We start from the raw sequence: 12,950 nt of genomic DNA, 5'->3' as shown, positions 1-12,950 counted from the left end.
GGTGTTTTTTTTTTTCTATCTTTCTTGTCAATGCCTGATGCTTTGTTTCCTCCCCCGAGCTTGATGTATCAAAATCATTTTTTTTTTTTTTTTGCTTCCTTCCTATGGCACCTGTATCCAGCCCATTGATCGTTATGAAATGGAGCTGAGTTCAATCGTATCTTTTTCATTTGTATATGCTCTGTTTTTCTTCACTTCCTCTGTTTCGTGCACTTTTGGAATGTTGGGTATCATGTTTGGGTTGCCTATGAGACAGGAAATTAGTATTGCATCGAACCTGGACAACGTGAAGGTCATTTCGGATATATCGAATTGTCTAATAGCAGTATATCATCCTAGACATGTTAGTGAACTGGAAAAGACGTTAAGCTTGCTGAAAAAAAAAAAAAAAAAAAACAAGGTGACAAATAATGGTATAACTGAACAACTGTAAAGATGTTTTGATAAACACGGTAAATGACTGAAATCCTCCTTGCCAGATGAGGAGATAACTCTTCATTATATATACACGATAATTACAGTTGTAAACTCCTACATAATAGGAAAGAATCAAATACAAATATTGAGCATATCCCTACAGCTATACAAGCGGATATTATGCTAACAGAAAAGGAAGGAAGCACGTATCATGGAGAATTTGATTCTCCCTTATCACCTCCCTGCAAGGTGAGCGTGGTAGAAGGGAGAACGCTGAGCTTGCTTCGAAAGAGATAGAACTGTGGCTTGGTAACTCCTTTGGTCAGTGAATCAGCAAGCTGTAGATGTGAAGGAACAAAATCAATTTTCAAAGTGCCTTTATCAACAAGTTCACGAACAAAATGGTAGTCGATTGCAATATGTTTGGATCGAGGATGAGTAACCGGATTGACTGCCATAAAAATTGCACTTTGATTGTCACAAAGAATTTTAGGTGGCACTGAGAGTGTAACATGAAGGTCCCGAAGCAACTGAATAATCCATGCAATATCAGCAGTAGCAACAACTAAGGAGCGATATTCGGCTTCTGCACTTGAACGAGAGACAGTGCTTTGTTTCTTAGAAGACCAAGAGATTAAATTAGCTCCAAAAAAGATAGCATAGCCGGTGGTAGAACGACGTGTATCAGGACATCCAGCCCAGTCCACATCAGAGTAGCCAAGAAGATCATGAGTAGACTGTTTGTGAAGTTGAAGACCATGATGAGCAGTGCCTTTAACATAGCGCAAGATACGCTTGAGAGCACGAAAATGATCCTCGGTGGGAGCATGCATGAACTGGCAAATGGAGTTGACACTGAAGGACAAATCAGGCCTGGTGATCGTGAGGTATTGAAGAGCACCGGCAAGAGAACGAAACAGAGTAGGGTCGGAGAATAGAGTCCCTTCGGCGGATAGATGCTGTCCAACAACAAAAGGTGTAGAAATAGGCTTGGCATCAATCATTGAAGCACGTTGCAAGAGATCAAGAGCATACTTCGTTTGACTGAGAAATAGACCCTTCTCATTAGCTTGGACTTCAACTCCGAGAAAATAATGAAGATCACCCAAATCCTTCATGGAGAATTCGTTGGAAAGCCGAGTAATAAAGGTGTGAACCAGAGAAGGAGTACTTCCAGTGATGATCATGTCATCAACATAAAGAAGTAAGTAAACAGTACCAAGCGAGGAGTGATAGACAAACAATGAAAAATCAGCCTGACTAGAGTGAAAACCAAGTTTGAGCAAAAATGAGCTAAATCGATGAAACCAAGCTCGAGGAGCTTGTTTCAAGCCATAAAGAGCACGTTTTAGACGACAAACATGCTGAGGAAACTGTGGATCAGTGTAGCCAGGCGGTTGTTCCATTTACACCTCTTCGTTGAGAAAGCCATGAAGAAAGGCATTTTTAACATCTAGCTGATGTAAACGCCATCCAGAAGTAACAGCCAAGGATAGAATGATTCTGACTGTAGCAGGACACACCACAGGGCTAAAGGTGTCACCAAAATCAAGACCATGAACTTGAGAAAATCCTTGAGCCACAAGACATGCCTTATGACGCTCAATAGACCCATCAGAGTGAAGCTTTGTTTTGAAAATCCAGCGACAGCCAACCACATTATGATGTTGAGGACGAGGTACAAGAACCCACGTATCATTTTTCTTCAGTGCGTGAATTTCATCATCCATAGCCGAGAGCCATTCAGGGTGTTTTGCAGCAGACGTGAAGCCTCGTGGCTCTTTGAGAGCAAGAAGAGCCTGAAACAACTGAGAAGAAGATGAGATATTCATAGCATGATACAATCGTGGTTTGAATATACCAGTTTTCCCTCTAGTAATCATCGAATGGCTGGAAGTGGTCACACGAGGAGAAGACGAAACTAGTGAAGGAGTGGTCGAATCTGTAACAACAGAATCCAAGAGAGAGTCCTCATCAAGAGGAACTTGCGGACCAGGAGAAGAAGTCGAAGACAAGTGTGGAATATCATTGCAAGGCAAACACAGTGAATTCGAGAAAGATGGTGAAGGCAAAGAATCTGAAGTACTAACGTTAGAAGAACTAGAAACACATTCCTGAGACTCAGAAAAATGAATATAGTCAATGTTAGATGGTAGATTTTGCACAGAATCACCATTATAGGGAAAGGTATGTTCATAAAACTGCACATGTCGAGAAACATAGACACGATGTGTCTTACGATCTAAGCACCGAAATCCTTTATGAAGGGTATTGTAACCTAAAAAGACACAAGGAGTAGATTTTGGAGACAATTTATTAGGTGAGTAATCTCTCAAATAAGGGAAGCAAAGACACCCAAAAGTACGAAGCATAGAATAATCGGGTTGCTTACCAAACAGGAGCTCATAAGGTGTTTTGCCAGCAAGAGATGGTGACGGGAGTCGGTTAATGAGAAAGATGGCAGTAGAGAAGGCCTTAACCCATGAGGAGAGCGGCACACGAGCATGAAACATAAGAGTAAGACCTGTTTCTGTGACATGACGATGCTTACGTTCGGCAATTCCATTTTGACTAGGAGTGTAAGGACATGCCAGACGAAGATTAATGCCACACGAATGCAAATGAGAGCGAAACTTATTATTAGTAAACTCAGTTCCACCATCACACTGAAATGATTTGATTTTGGCGGAAAACTGTGTCTCAATAAAACTTTGTTAATTGATGAAATTATCAAAGAAATCAGATTTGTGTTTTAAAGGAAATATCCAACTAAATCTAGTACAATCATCAATGAAAACCGCATAGTATCTATATCCATTAAAAGAAGAAACTGGTGACGGACTCCATAGGTCACAGTGTAAACGATCAAAAGGCATAGCACAACGTTCATTATTTAAAGAAAAAGGTAAACGTTGGCTTTTGTCGAGTCTACAACCAACACAAATTTCAGAATCATTGTTCACCAATTTATTACTACAAGAAATAGATCCTAATTTAGAAAGAGAAGCAACAGTACGATAATGTGGATGACCAAGGCGAGTATGCCATAAACGAATAGATGCTCGCGGTGAAGAAGTAGTGGACACTAAGGCATGATGACGACGATCCAGCACGTAGAGACCATTTTCACATCTTCTGACTCCCAGTACCACTCTTGTGACCCGATCCTGTATGGTAAAACCAGAGGAAGAAAAGGTAACACAACAATTATTGTCTTTAGTAAGTTGACTAATAGAAATAAGATTTTTCTTAATTCCAGGAACAACTAAGACATTAGATAAAAGAAGAGGACTAGACGGAACAAGAGATGAAATGGAACCAGTGTGAGAGATTGCTAAGGACTGACCATTACCAACCATGACACGTTCATTACCAGAATAGACAGCCGGTTGATCCACACCTTTGGTGTCACTAGTCATGTGGGACGCTGCACCAGAGTCAGGGAACCATTCAGAGTCATTAAAATCCTGAATCGAGCAGGCAGAAAAAGCCTCAGCAAGGTTAGCCGATTGCTTCTTCTTGAGTTTCAGGAAATTCCAGCAACGTTTAGCCGAGTGGCCCTCTTTGTCGCACAACTGACAGTGGACGAAGGAGTTGGATGATGACTTTGAGTTGGCAAATGGTGTAGGAGAAGCTGAAGACTGATGCTTCACTTGCTTATGACCAGCCACTTTGGAAGTTTGCTGCACAAAATAAGCAGAGTTGGAAGATGAATGGGAAACTGACCGTTCAAAGATTTCATGGCTCAAAGCTTTCGAAACAATTTCAGCAAAGGATGGTAGAGGGAGTTGTGACATCATGGTGGTAGAAAAGATCTTGTAGTCGGGTCCCAATGCGCGTAGGTACCAGTGAACTTTATCCGTGTCGTCAATGGGACGTCCAATAGCAGCCAGTTGATCGTAAAGGCCTTTGAAGGTGCGAGAAAACTTAGCAATGGACTGAGAGCCATGGTGCGTCAGCTGGAGTTCATCCTTGAGTTGCAGTTCGCGAGTCTTTGATCGGTGCGAAAATGAGACTTCAAGCGCATGCCAGGCCTCGTGGGAGTGACAGAAACCCAAGACCTCACTCATAGATTCCTCTATGAGAGAAGAATAGAGTAAACTGAGCAGTGTCTGATTGGTATGCAGCCAAGAGGTATATGCAGGATTGGATTTTGTGGTGCCATCAGAGGCAGTAATCATGGGAGAAGGAGTCGTGATGCTACCGTCCAAATAACCAAAAAGCTCTTGATTAGCTAACAGAGGAACGAACTGATTTCTCCACAATAGATAATTGGAGTAGGTCAGTTTAATGGTGAGCATATGCACCATTGTATTGAGCGGAAGAGTAGGAGGTGAAGAAGACGAAATAGCCATGGTCAGAATCGGAAAAAAGAAAACTTGAAACTGATACCATAAAGATGTTTGATAAACACGGTAAATGACTGAAATCCTCCTTGCCAGATGAGGAGATAACTCTTCATAATATATACACGATAATTACAGTTGTAAACTCCTACATAATAGGAAAGAATCAAACACAAATATTGAGCATATCCCTATAGCTATACAAGCGGATATTATGCTAACAGAAAAGGAAGGAAGCACGTATCATGGAGAATTTGATTATCCCTTATCAAACTGTCATCTCCATGTTGTCGGAATGTTTCCCAAGTTCTTGTAAGGGAATCCAGACCAACCGAGGGAGTTTTGTTTCTTGGAATTGAAGATATCATCTGGACCAAGACCAAAGGACTGTCTCTGGGTTTTTTTTTTAGCTAAATATGGTTACTGCTAGGGCCACAACTCATCTAGAATTTTGTTTCCTTCTGAGGTAATGGGAATTCCAAAGAGGATTTTTATTTGATAAGAAGTTTGATAAGAAAGAGTGATCCAGTTGATGCGAGCTCTACTGCATGGTTTTGCTTTCTGGTTTGATGTCGAATTAAATGGGTCTGTAGGATTTTTATTTTTTATTTATTTCCTGCTAGTGGCTGACTCCATTACTTTGCCCATGTCATCATTTTTCAATACCCACTCAGCAATCTTCATGCAAAAGCTGTTTGCTCAAGTGATGGAAAAGAATATATAAAATGGGTTTATGGGCATTACACTGGAGACGTGCACTTGAAGATCATCACAATCCATATTTCTTTTTATTATTTCTTCACATTTTGATATCAAAACAAAATTTTCAAGATTCAATTTTCTGACATTCCATTCTCAAAATAAATTTTCATGTTTCCAGTTTTCGAAATTTAATTTTCCAACATTCCGTCCTTAAAATAATTTTTCGGGTTTCTAGTTTTCGAAATTTATATTTCTGACATTCCATCCTTAGAATAATTTTTTTCGGGTTTCCAGCGTTTGAAATTTAATTTTCTGATATTCTATCCTTAAAATAATTTTTCGGGTTTCCAGTTTTCGAAATTTAATTTTTCGACATTCCATCCTTAAATTAATTTTTCGGGCTTCCAATTTTCGAAATTTATATTTCCGACATTCCATCCTTAAATTAATTTTTCGGGTTTCCAGTTTTCGAAATTTAATATTTCGACATTCCATCCTCAAAATAATTTTTCGGGTTTCCGGTTTTCGAAATTTAATTTTTCGACATTCCATCCTTAAATTAATTTTTCGAATTTTTAGTTTTTGAAATTTATATTTCTGACATTCCGTCCTTAAAATAATTTTTCGAGTTTTCAGCTTTCAAAATTTAATTTGGGTTTCCAGTTTTTGAAATTTAATTCCATCCTTAAAAGCCTCACGCATGCATTGCCATACCAACCTCCACACCCACTCATCAATCTTCATGCAAAAGCTGTTTGCTAAGGTGGTGGAAAAGAATATATAAAATGGGTTTATGGCCATTATACCGGAGACGTGCACGTGAAGATCACCACAATTCATATTTCTTTTTATTATTTCTTCACATTTTGATATCAAAACAAAATTTTCAAGATTTAATTTTCTGACATTTCATTCTTAAAATAAATTTTTTTGGGTTTCCAGTTTTCAAAATTTAATTTTCCGACATTCCAGCCTTAAAATAATTTTTCGGGTTTCCAACTTTCGAAATTTAATTTTCTGACATTCCACCTCTAAATAATTCTTCAATTTTCCAATTTCTAAATTCACTTTCCAATTTTCACAATTATTATTCTCGTTATTACTATTATTCCATTTATTTATTTGTTTATTTATTCTAAAAATTCTCTCTTTAAACAATTTTTCAAATTTCAAAAATTTCACTATTCACATTCATTCGTTTAAATATTTTTTTCGTTGTTATTATTATTATTCAATTTATTTATTTATTTATTTCTTTTAAAAATTCCAATCATTAAAGTTCAATTTTTCAAAATTCCGTTTTCCAAATTTAATTTCTAATCTAAAAAATTCCACTATTCACATTTTGTTGTTTAATGATTATTTTCGTTATTATTATCCCATTTATTTATTTATTCACTTATTCATATATTTAAAATTTCATCCCTAAATAATTTTTAAAATTTCCAATCCCTAAGTTCAATTTCCAATTTCCGAAATCCTAACTTCCGCAATTATTCATCCAATCATTATTATTTCGTCATTATTATTATTTTATTCATTTATTTATTCACTTATTCATTTATTTAAAATTATGTTCTTAAATAATTCTTCAAAATTCCGATTTCCAAATTTAGTTTTCTGAAATTCCAATTTTCCAATTTTCGAACTTAATTTTCAATTTCCAATATTCTAATTCTCGCATTCATTTCGTTACTTACTTATTATTATCATTATTATTATCATTTTATTCATATACTTCTAAAAATTTTGCCTTCGAACGATTTCCAAGATTTCCAATTTTTATAATTCAATTTTCATAGTTTCTACTTCTAAAATAATTTTCAATTCTGATTTCTTTCAAAATTTAATTTCCAAAATCCCCAATTTCATAATTTAATTTTTAAAAAATCCCAAACTCTCAAATAATTTTCAAATTTCCGATTTCTTTCAAATTTAATTTCTAAAATTCTCATTCCTACATTTAATTTCTAAAAATCCAATTTTCAAATAATCTCCAAAACTCCAATTTTCAAATAAATTTCAAAAATCCAATTTTCCCTCGAGCAGTTTTAATTTCTGTTTGATGATGCATGTGATATGTTTTGTGCTCTTTATTGTACACTGACCTCATTTTTATGATAGCGCATTACTCGTTCGTGGCCTAGGTACCCATCCACTCCCATTCTAGTCATTCTCTATACATGTTTTGATTCCCATATGTGCATGACCGATTTGAGTATCCATTGATTTTCCTGATTTCTTTCAAAATTTAATTTCCAAAAGCCCCAATTTTGTAATTTAATTTTTTAAAAATCCCAAACTCTGAAATAATTTTCAAAATTCTGATTTCTTTCAAATTTAATTTCTAAAATTCTCATTCCTACATTTAATTTCTAAAAATCCAATTTTCAAATAATCTCCAAAACTCCAATTTTCAAATAATCTCTAAGACTCCAATTTTCAAATAAATTTAAAAAATCCAATTTTCCCTCGAGCAGTTTTAATTTCTGTTTGGTGATGCATGTGATATGTTTTGTGCTCTTTATTATACACTGACCCCATTTTTATGATAGCGCATTGCTCGTTCGTGGCCCAGGTACCCATCCACTCCCATTCTAGTCATTCTCTATACATGTTTTGATTCCCATATGTGCATGACCGATTTGAGTATCCATTGATTTTCCTGATTTCTTTCAAAATTTAATTTCCAAAAGCCCCAATTTTGTAATTTAATTTTTTAAAAATCCCAAACTCTCAAATAATTTTCAAAATTCTAATTTCTTTCAAATTTAATTTCTAAAATTCTCATTCCTACATTTAATTTCTAAAAATCCAGTTTTCAAATAATCTCCAAAACTCTAATTTTCAAATAATCTCTAAGACTCCAATTTTCAAATAAATTTAAAAAATCCAATTTTCCCTCGAGCAGTTTTAATTTCTGTTTGGTGATGCATGTGATATGTTTTGTGCTCTTTATTATACACTGACCCCATTTTTATGATAGCGCATTGCTCGTTCGTGGCCCAGGTACCCATCCACTCCCATTCTAGTCATTCTCTATACATGTTTTGATTCCTATATGTGCATGACTGATTTGAGTAATTTTCCTATTGATTGCCACGTCAACTTCATTTTATTAGTAGAGACCTGACTTTAGGGACTTAGAGGGGTGCTACGGTCTTTACTGTACCTTCCCGATAAGTAACCCGACTCCCGAGCCTGATCCGGTTTTTCATAGACCACCTTTTCCAAAATAAGGAATCACACTTAGGGTTTTCTTTCTTATTTTGTTTACCTTTTTAAAACTAAAACAAAAATAAGTGGCGACTTCAAGTCATTTTTTTTTAATAATAAAATCATTTTCAAATAAAAATCGAGCTCACCATCAAGTGGAAAATGCATGACCCGAAATGTGAGGTCCACAGGTACGTATCTTTTTATTGATAATATAACAATATTAATAGAATTACACATAAATTTATCTTTATACTATTCTCAGTTAGGTGAAACTTATTAAACAAACTCATCAAAAAGACCATAGGATGTCAACTTTCTTAACAGGTATGTTCAATATATTATATGCTTTTGCCCAAAATAATTAAATTGAAATTTTATAAACAAAACTTATCTTATTTCCAACTCATTTATGGAAAAAGAAACATCAAAGAGAATAATTTTATATTATTGAGGTAAGTATATGTTGGTATCATTATAAATGAATGTAACTTTCACAATATTACCATTTTCTAAATTGAATTTAAAAATAATAAAACTTATTTCTTCAATGCAAATTTATAAACATTGAGAGAAAAATGAGCAAAAAAAAAAACCCCAAAAAATAATATAAGGTAATGTACCATTAGCTTATGTTGAAATATTTTGCCTATATATTTTTTGAAACATTATTTTTCTATTTCAACTAATACATTTTCAGAGAGGCGCTAAAACTCTCTGAAAATACATTTTCCATTAACAAAGGCTATAAAGAATCAAAGGACTTCAAGACCTCATTGGGACTTTCCTCAGAGAAAAGGGATGTGACAATTTCATTGAGCGCCTTGACCCAGATGTCTAGTATGAAGTGCGGCACCTAGCATTTCAAAAAAACTTGACAGACAAATATGAGAAGAAAACAGAGCATGTGCATATATATATATATATATATATATATATATATATATATATATATATATAAACTTCTAAGTCTCACCCCGTTCCATAGATGTCAATGGGAGGGGTTTAGGTGGAACCAAAAGAAAACATGGGCATGATCTCCAAAAATCAGGTGCTATGATGAATCCAAACTCAGAGCATTCCAAAACAGAAAACAAAATGCACAAGTGGTCTTCAAATGTCAAAGGAATCCACACGTGACTAGAAATAGGGGAGAGCAGTTCAAAACGGGGGAAACAAAATAGACTAAGACCATACCTGGACCAAGAGAATCAAGTTGAACGGATCTTCTGATTCCTTTCTGCTTGCTCCCATCCTTTACTTCCTGTCCTCACCAGCGAGCCTCCCCCCAGATATCTAGCTCCCTCCTCGTTCAAGCCTTGCTCTGTCACTCTATATCCAACCCCCTGTTTCTATCTTCCGCGGCAAGCCATTACCAGTTCTCCTATTCCCCGATCAGCCAGCATGTCCTCCTCAACTACTACCATGGCCGGCCATACCTCTTTGCCACACGTCCCATGCGGCTACTTTCATGCATAAGGAGGTCCCCCCCACTTCAAAAAAAATGGATAAACTCCACTCTCCCGGGTGGTTATGGAGTGCCATTTATTTCAAATTATAGCAACAATAATGATAAAATAATGATAACAAACCATTACATTTGGTTTGAAAAGAGGGGGTTTACAACAAGATACCAGAGACTTGTGGGGAGATTAATATACTTAGCTCATACAAGACCAGATCTTGCTTATGCATTGAGTGTAGTGAGTCAATACATGCATAATCCTAGAGAGCAACATATGAATGCAGTCATGCGTATTTTGAGGTATTTGAAAAATGCTCCTGGGAAGGGAATTTTGTTCCCTAAAAATGTTGATCATCAGAGTATAGAAGTATATACTAATGCTGATTGGGCCGGTGCAGTGGATGATAGGCGATCTACATCTGGTTACTTTACCTTTGTAGGTGGTAATCTTGTGACATGGAAAAGTAAGAAGCAAAATGTCGTTGCTCATTCAAGTGCAGAAGTGGAATTTAGAGGTATGGCTCTAAGACTTTGTGAGGCATTATGGCTAAGACTCCTCTTACAGGATTTAGGTTACCTATCTAGGCAACCAATCCGATTGTTTTGTGACAATAAAGCCGCATGTGACATTGCTCATAATCCAGTACAACATGATCATACAAAGCATGTCGAGGTGGATAGATTCTTCATTAAGGAAAAGTTGGATGATAAGATTGTGGAATTGCCTAAGATTCGATCAAAAGATCAATTGGCCGATATTCTCACCAAATCTGTCTCAAGTCAAGTGTTCTCAAATTTTTTAGACAAGTTAGGCATATGTGACATCTATGCACCAACTTGAGGGGGAGTGTTGAGATATTAGGAATGCTTTTCTTATATCATTATTTCCTTATATCATTCAGTGTTGAGATATTAGGAATGTTTAGATATTAGGAAAGTTGAGATATTAGGAACGTTGAGATATTAGGAAAGTTGAGATGTTAGGATATTAGTTGTTATTTCCTTATATCATTATTTCCTTGTATCATTCTTTCTCATTTTTAGAATGGCGATTACCCTCTATATATACTCTGTACATGAACGAATGAAAGTATGAATGAAAAAACTACCATTTATCAATTTGAAGAGGTTGCAATGAAGATCTTGACTAAAACGGCGTACATAACCCGGAGGTAGTAGTGAAAAAAATATGAATTTAATTTTTAATTTCAAAAATAAAAAATAATTTCATTTGAATGTTATTGGAAAAAAAAAGTTAATACTAACTCTCAAGGATTTAATTTTTAAAAATTTTAAATAAATTTTAAAATATATATAATATTTTATAAAGCCTACTTGAAACTCCTAGTTTTTTTTTTCCTTTTTTATTTTAGCTTCATCATTTTTTTTTCTTCATACATATATTATCTTAATTTATTTTTCATTCTTTTTGTGTATGTAAAAATTTTCATTTCATTATAATTTTTCTAATCAAATTAAATTTTTCCAATTTTCAATTTTTTATTTAAAATTTTATTAAACATTTTTTAAATATGTGTTTTAATCACATTGAATTTGAGATTTAATTAAATAATAACTTATTTATAACCAAACTATATAATTATGTTATATTATACTATTTAATTATTCAAATTAAGGAAGTTTATATCTAGCTTTAGAGTTATAGTTTTAGTAATCATGTGATCCTCATGTTACTATATAATGGATATTTTTTAAGTAAAAAATCTCATCATTTTTAATTAATTTTATGATTAATTATTTTAAAAAATCCAAAATTTATTAGAGAAATTATTGAAGTCTTTACTTTTTGTGATTTTTTAACTGCAAAAACTACTAAATTATTGAAAATTTCCTTACTCAGATTTCGTGCTAATTTTTAATTCTTTTGAAATATTCTTTGGAATTTGTTAGTAAAATTTTAAAAAAATATATATTTGAATTTTTTAGTGCATATTGAACCATAGCCCTCCTAACCATTGTTCCTGGTTCAGTCATAAAATTAATGAAAGGTTGCATACTTATCTAAGCCCATAGCAGTTGAAAGTATAAAGTAGTTAAATGAGGTACAAATAGAATTAATGTTCAAAGCATCATGCTTGAAATATCTGCTTGGTATGCCTCAAATGAAATTTTCAGCCTACATACTTTTACAAAAATGTAACAAGAAGGAAGATGAAATGTGGTTTTTGGTTTGGGGTGAAGGCTTAAGATTTGAGTAGGTTGAGTTTAAGACATACAAACAAGAGCATGCTATAAAATATTAATTATACGTCATAAAAACAAGTTGTAAAAGGTTATAAAATTAAATAAAATATATTATTAATCAATGATTCTTTTTTGCCTTCATGTCCCTCATTTTCACTTTCACTTTTTCTTGAGTTAAATTATTTACCTTTTTGTTGAAATCCATGTATTTTTGAGAAAATATTTTGAAAAACACTCGTTGCTTTTAAATCAAACATGTGTTAATCAAAATCGATCCATGAAATGTCACTGCTTACAGATGCATCACAAAATTCTATCGTTATCTTCTTCTCCATTTCCATAGATACCTTATCCCATGTGAGCTTTTAAACCAAGCATGTGTTAATTTGTGTCATGTAAATTAAGAATATGTTAATCAAAATCCAACGGATGCATCACAAAATTCTTCCTTATTTCACGATCTTTCTTCTTTATTTCCATAGATACAAAACATGATCATTCATCTTATAACAATTGCTGACTAAAATATAATGGCAGCTTGCACACAACTCAGTAACAATAATTGTCCTCAAACAATGCACTCAAGCATTCGTGGTAAG

The 12,950-nt window shown here is 34.3% G+C and overlaps 1 protein-coding gene across 1 annotated transcript; it reads right to left on the bottom strand.

Moving 5' to 3' along the window:
- Window positions 1-626: 626 nt before the first annotated feature.
- LOC109124031 (uncharacterized mitochondrial protein AtMg00810-like) lies at window positions 627-1,823 on the bottom strand. The gene has a single exon (XM_019225533.1). It carries the CDS (start codon window positions 1,821-1,823, stop codon window positions 627-629), a length of 1,197 nt encoding a protein of 398 aa, XP_019081078.1.
- Between the last annotated feature and the right edge of the window lie 11,127 nt (window positions 1,824-12,950).

This window comes from Vitis vinifera, chromosome 15, assembly GCF_030704535.1.
Source record: "Vitis vinifera cultivar Pinot Noir 40024 chromosome 15, ASM3070453v1".
NCBI classification, from domain to species: domain Eukaryota; kingdom Viridiplantae; phylum Streptophyta; class Magnoliopsida; order Vitales; family Vitaceae; genus Vitis; species Vitis vinifera.
Note: the sequence above shows the minus strand (reverse complement) of the source record. Positions and strands in the feature narration are given on the sequence as shown.